Genomic DNA, 6,934 nt, shown 5'->3' with positions numbered 1-6,934 from the left:
AAGAGAGCTGTAGTTTCAGCGAGATGGAAAAGAATTTACCAGAAGACCTGACTTTTTTAAGGAAAGTCTCTCTGCTGTTGAGCCTATCTTTTTCACTCTTTGTGGTTATTTTCCTAGCCCTAAATTGAGGTGCTGCCCTTTTTCACGTATGATCCAACAGCTCTGGTTGCTCCCCCACCTCAGTTGTACTCCACCATTCATTCTCCCATCACTGTGAGCAGGTGCTATATAGTCAGATGCCTTACTCCAGGGCAACAGGGGAATGCTCACAGTCCTCTACTTGCCCTTCTCTGATTGTTTGTATATTGATTTTACCTCTAATATGATGTATATGAAATTTTAAATAAATTAATGTAGAAAAAGTAAAAATAAAATGTTCTCTTTAAAATGTTAATTTCAGTAACAAAATTATATTTAAATTTCACACTATCTAACAATAAAGCAATGGGGATGTTTTCTCCATAAAACTTATGACAGTATAACAATTAAAATCAGTAAAAGGATAAAATTCTACTTCTGTAGTGTGTGACCTCTGTATTACTCTATTAGCCGTGGACAAAAATTCTGATCATCAAACAGAGTCCTGGATCTTCTAAGGACCAGGCCTGTGGACTTCTAAAATCTTAGTTGTTGGTTCTGACTGATGCTTCTTTCTGATTTCCTCTACTTCACCATCATCAAGTAAAAATGAAGCCAGTAGCGGAATTTGAGAAAAATAGTTCTTAGCCAGGAAGTGTTTGTGTTTGATCTTGTGAATAAACAAGGGTTCATATCCCTGAAAAGACAAAAAGTCAGATTGTATTAAATGTCATAGATAAATCTTGCCAAACAAAAACACTTTTATGCCTCAGTGCCTTTGCTTGTCAGTTCTTAAACTTTTTTTCCCCCTCACTTTGTCCATCATTTTACAGGGCTCAGCTTTTGATACTTAAACCTGGAAGTCTTTCTAGATTTTCTCTCTGACCTGAGTCCAAACAAACCCCTCCTTCTTCCATACCTGCAAGCACTTTCGTGTATTTTTAATGTAATTTTTAATTCATTCTGCCTTGGACTTTACTATCTACTTGCAAGTCTCTTCCGTGATAACAAAGAAGACTCCTTAGAGATTCAAACTGGGTCTTTTTCATCCATGTGTCTCTGGGCACCTTAGGTAAACAGTCAATCAATATTTTTGTGTGAATGCTCTTGTCACCTTGGTTCTCTTTAAATCTATTTCAGTACTGATACAATTACCAACTTGAAGTTTTTTCTAAAATTAGTCCTTCTCCCTATATCTCCAGAGTTCAAAATAAAGATCACAATGTACAGCAGAAACTAATTCAACATTGTAAAGCAATTATTCTTCAATAATAAAATAAAAATTAAATAAATGAACAATGGTGCTGTGACCATGTAAATTTCTTTTTTGTCACTCTTTTTACTACCACAGATGTGTCTGAACTATTTCTCTTCTGTCTTCTAAACAGAAAATAATCTTCCTGCCTTTAACAAATTTTTGTGCGTTTCCATTTTCCTTTGTTATTAACTAATATTTACACTTCCTGTCTCTCCACAGCTGTAACAGCACTTTGAACTTTCTCTGTTAGGTAGCTTTGCCACACTACAGACAAAGAAAACATCTGTTTTCTAATAAAAGGGGCACACTGCAAGTTGCCAACCCAATATTCATTCTCTCTTCCGTTCATATTTAGAGGCCTGATTTTACACATGGGCCCGATTGTGTATTCTGTGACATGCTTAGCTTTCTTAGCCTTTATTATAGCTAGGGTTGATCATATGACAAGTTTTCTGATATTCCTTGAGAGCTCAGTTGGTAAAGAATCTGCTTGCAATGCAGGAGACCCAGGTTGGATTCCTGGGTCGGGAAGATCCACAGGAGAAAGGAGAGGCTACCCACTCCAGTATTCTTGGGCTTCCCTGGTGACTCAGCTGGTAAAGAATCTGCCTGCAATGTGGGAGACCTAGGTTTGATCCCTGGGTTGGGAAGATCTCCTGGAGAAGGGAAAGGCTACCCACTCCAGTATTCTGGCCTAGAGAATTCCATGGACTGTGTAGCCCATGGGGTTGCAAAGAGTTGGACATGGCTGAGAGACTTTCACTTTCATGCACATGTGTGTATATATATATATATATGCACATATATACACATACACACACATATATACATGGCATAAATATACATATAAGTGAATATATATACACACACATATGTATATGTGTACATTTTTTAAAAAGAAGTCACTGGATAAAGCTTACAGGGAAGCTCTTTGGGAGTGGGAAGCCTCACCTGTCAAGTACCTTTAGGCTTTTGCTGTATCTAGGAGGTGGGTATAATGCAGGAGATAAAGTAGCTATCTATCTCTAAGAGTACACAATCATTAGGATTAAAGCCAGTTTAAATATGGCTGTGGAAGAAGTTAGAGGGCCTGAATTTTTGAGAACATTGTAGAGCTACCATACAACCACCCTGTCATTGCCAGACTCTGGATTCCTTTTATATAAGAAAAGCAGCCGCATATTTGGTTAATTTGTTAAATTAACTTGCTTGCAAATTGCTTAATTTGTTATTTACAGCTAAGCTCAAATGCAACTGAGATGATCAAGAATTGTGTCCATTAGATTTCTCTGTTTTTCCCCAAGCACTCATCACAGTAACCCTCAGATTCAAAAGCAAATTCTGGTTGAATTAACAAACACCATTTATTTTCTTTATTAATTTTACCTGACTCTTTTTTTCAACCAAATCACAAAGACTATCTGTGCCTCCTCCTAAAATTTGTTTTCTGAAAGGCCAGATATCTCCTTCCTAAAGATGCTTCCACAGTGTCAAGGTAAAGAAAGCCCTGGAGAATAGGAGCCAGAGGACACGGCATTCTTACAGAAAGCATTACATAGAAGTATCCTGGGCTTATTTTAAGGTTTCCTCTCCAGGGTATATATACATATATACACAATGGAATAATACGCAATTAAAAAAGAAAGAAAAGCTGCCATTAACAACACAGATGGACCTAGGAAGCATTATGCTTAGAGAAAGAAGTCAGAAAGAGAAAGAAAATACTTTATATTATCACTTACATGTGCAATCTAAAAAATACAGCAAATATACATACAAAAACAAAACAGAAACAAGTCATAGATACAAAGAACAAACTAGTGACTACCAGTGGGAAAAAGGAAGGTGTGGGGCAAAACAGGATTAAGAAACACAAACTACTTTGTATAAATAGACAAGCAACAAGAATATACTGTACAGCATAGGTAAATATAGCCATTGTTTTATAATGACTTTAAATAGAATATAATCTATAAAACTATTGAAACATGTTTTATACTTGAAACTAACTATAATGTTATAAATCAACTATACTTTAATTAAAAAAAAATTCTTCTCTACAGACAAATTCACCTAGGGAGTTCACTGGCATGCCAATGGTTATCACTCCATGCTCCCAAAGCAGGGGGCCCGGGTTCAATCCCTGATGAAGAAACTAAGATCTCATGAAGCATAGTGTGACAAAAAAAAGAAAAAACCCCTCATCTAACCTCCTCCCAACACTTCTTAGCCCATATTTCACTCAAGGGGTACTGTCACATTTATGTTATATTAATATTAATACAACATTAAACAATACACGTAGAGAACCTTCTAGATTTTCAAAGTGCATAAACAAAGCCAAATCAATCATTAAAGAGAATATCACCGTATGTTACAAACAATAAAAAGAACAATAAGTAACTCTTAAAGAATAATATAATATGGAAAAATATCCAATATTCATCATCCCCACGTTATATATGAAAAAACTGGGGTATTGAGTCAGCAACAAACTTGCCCAGCTTCTTGCAACTCATAAGTGATAGAGTCAGAATTAAAGCTAAGGCTACTCTTACCCTCTGTGATTTGCCTGGTGGCTTAGACAGTAAAGAATCCACCTGCAGTGAGGGAGACCTGAGTTAGGAAAAGCCCCTGGAGGAGGAAATGGCAATCCACTCCAGCATTCTTGCCTGGAGAATCCCAAGGATAGAGGAACCTGGCAGGCTACAGTCCATGGGATCACAAAGAGTCAGATCCGACTGAGTGATTAAGCATAGCACTCTAATCTTCTATACCAGATTCATGTTTTTAGCTAACTTTTATAAAATTTTACAAAGCAAAGAAGGCAGTTCCTAATGTCCTGTGGATCCTCAGTGACAGATGGGGAAATACTAGGTCAGATCTTCTGACTTTAAATCCACCATTTTCCTACTTTGGCCAATGTACACACTGTGAGAAACTGAACTACCTCATATACAGTTCAGAGAACAGAACTTTTTCCATGCTTTTCCTACAATTTGTGTCATGACTGACTGTAGGAGTCAAGATTATTTTAACTGTTGAGTAATTTTTTTCTCAATGAGATAGCAAATGTGTCTTAAGTCGCTTCAGTAGTGTCCGACTCTTTGCAACCCTATGGACTGTAGCTCACCAGGCTCTGTTCATGGGATTCTCCAGGCAGGATTACTGGAGTGGGTTGCCATTTTCTTCTGCAGAGGATTTTCCCAACCCAGGGATTAAACCTGCCTCTCCTATGTCTCCTGGACTGGCAGGCGGGTTCTCTACCACTAGTGCCACCAGGGAAGCCCTTTGATAGCAAATAGCTCTGTGTATTTAGGAAATTCTGGAAATGTTTTACTTTGCCACAAGACATAAACTGTTCTTTAACTAGGATGAATATTAATACTTAAAAGATTACACCAGCCCCAAACCATAAAACAGCAATTTAGTTTGTCTGAAATAACAATTATGTTTGAAGTTACTTCTTTATTTACACTAGGCTTACTTAGTGTAAATGGAGCTCTATTTACAGAAATTCAGTAAGATCCTGAAATTAGAAATGCATGTGAATAAAACATTTAATTTGATACTGCAGTAACTTGATTAAATACACAAAGGGAGTTTGCGCATTAATTGAAGAAGCAGCGGAATATCACCTTTGGGAATGAATTTCAATTCCACTATGGTTCCTATATGAAATGATTCTGCTAGTATTGGCTAGGCTTCCAGTGACTGAATATTTATGGGGCAGCTTAGTTCACTAAATATAATATTTAACACGGCTTCAGTTTGTTACCCTTTCCTCTAATCCCTAGGGTGAAGTTTTTCTTATCCTGGCATCTACTGGAAAATTATTCAAAAAGGCGAACAATTTAATTACTTCCTCCTCTTTACACCTTCCCCCTCCTCAATAAAAACACATACAGGGAAGAGCATGATTCAAAATGACTATTATGTTTGAAGTCATTTCTTTATTTTCCCTTAGCTGACATCTTGCATCAAATAAGTACAGCAATTTAATCAGTGGGAAGCAGAGATTCAGTATCAGCTGTTGGGATCATAGGTTTACTTAGTGCAAACGGAGCTTTCTGAGAACTCATCAGGGACCCCTCAATTCTATTCATCAAAATGTTTTACAGATTGCATCTTGTAAGTTACTGAAATTAAATGGTGTTTAATTTTTATAGCACTTTTCCCACTTCTAGCTAGTTGGAAGAAAATGAAAAATTAAGCCTCAGAACTACACTCCATTGGTAGGACTGCCATTTAGTACACAAAATTATGAACAGAATTTATCTGAGAAGTTAGTGTGCTTTTAGGCAGACCTGTGAAGAATAATCAAAGGACAGATTCTAGGTTCCATAATACCTATCTGGTGATAGTATTCATTTATTCATTCAACAAATACATATTAATTATCTACTCTGTGACACTGTTGTAAGTATTAGAGATATAGACACAAAAAACTAAACAGTGTCCCTGGCTCTTGTGAAATTTACTGTGGTACTAATGTGCTTGAACTTGCTATTATTAGGAGGGAGTGGTCTCATATTAGGTACTTGTAAGACTTCCAGATGTTTTATCTTTATCTCTTATGTGCCTTGCTGCCAAGCTGCTGCCAAGTCACTTCAGTAGTGTCCAACTCTGTGCGACCCCATAGACGGCAGCCCACCAGGCTCCCCCGTCCCTGGGATTCTCCAGGCAAGAATACTAGAGTGGGTTGCCATTTCCTTCTCCAGTGCATGAAAGTGAAAAGTGAAAGTGAAATCGCTAAGTCATGTCTGACTCCCAGCAACCCCATGGACTGCAGCCCACCAGGCTCCCCCATCCGTGGGATTCTCCAGGCAAGAGCACTGGAGTGGGGTGCCATTGCCTTTTCCCTTATGTGCCTTAACCTCCTTTAAATTTCAATTTCTGCCATACATACCATCCAGGTATTTGTTACTGTTATCCATGGGTTCTCTGTTGCTTAATCCAATGCAACTATTCAAATTATGCATGGAATGTAGTAAAAGGCAGTCAAGTGAAAGTGAAAGTTACTCAGTCATGTCCAACTCTTTGCGACCCCATGGACTATAGAGCCTATGAAATTCCCCAGGCCAGAATACTGGAGTGGGTAGCCTTTCCCTTCTCCAGGGGATCTTCCCAACCCAGGGATCAAACCCAGATCTCCTGCATTGTGGGTGGATTCTTTAACAGCTAAGCTATCAGGGAAGCCCTAAAAGGCAATCAAGGTACTTCTAGTAATTCCAGTGATCAAACTAAGGTCACAGATTGACTTTCTTACCTCTTCAATACTCTTTAGTTTGAGATGAGTAGCGCCTTCATCTTTGGTAAGAAGAATGCAGTTCCAGGGAGACCATTCCACAGACTTATCCCATCTGACCATGACCAGATCATTGAGATCCTTCCAAGCACTGAGCACAGACTGGGATGCCCAGATATTCTCTGTCAGGTACTGAATATCTTGTAGCTGCATGTCAAAACATATTTTTAAAATAAAAATATTCTAAACATAAAATTTTATTCTAACCATAAAATTTCTTTAAGACTATTATATTCCTTGAGAAAACAAATTCAGTGTATTTTTTAAAGGGAAACATTATTCATGAGGTT

General features: G+C 37.7%; 1 protein-coding gene across 1 annotated transcript in view; it reads right to left on the bottom strand.

Moving 5' to 3' along the window:
* IQUB (IQ motif and ubiquitin domain containing) overlaps positions 515-6,934 on the bottom strand; it is an 82,543-nt gene continuing 76,123 nt past the window's right edge. Inside the window, exons 13-14 of the mRNA XM_005679403.3 lie at positions 6,606-6,791; positions 515-775 (exon numbers count right to left, since the gene is read on the bottom strand). Coding sequence (XP_005679460.2) covers positions 593-775; positions 6,606-6,791 — 369 coding nt within the window. The 3' untranslated portion in view covers positions 515-592. The remainder of the gene's footprint in view (positions 776-6,605; positions 6,792-6,934) is intronic.

This window comes from Capra hircus, chromosome 4 (genome assembly GCF_001704415.2).
Source record: "Capra hircus breed San Clemente chromosome 4, ASM170441v1, whole genome shotgun sequence".
Taxonomy (NCBI): Eukaryota; Metazoa; Chordata; class Mammalia; order Artiodactyla; family Bovidae; genus Capra; species Capra hircus.
This window is presented reverse-complemented; position numbering and strand designations above follow the sequence as displayed.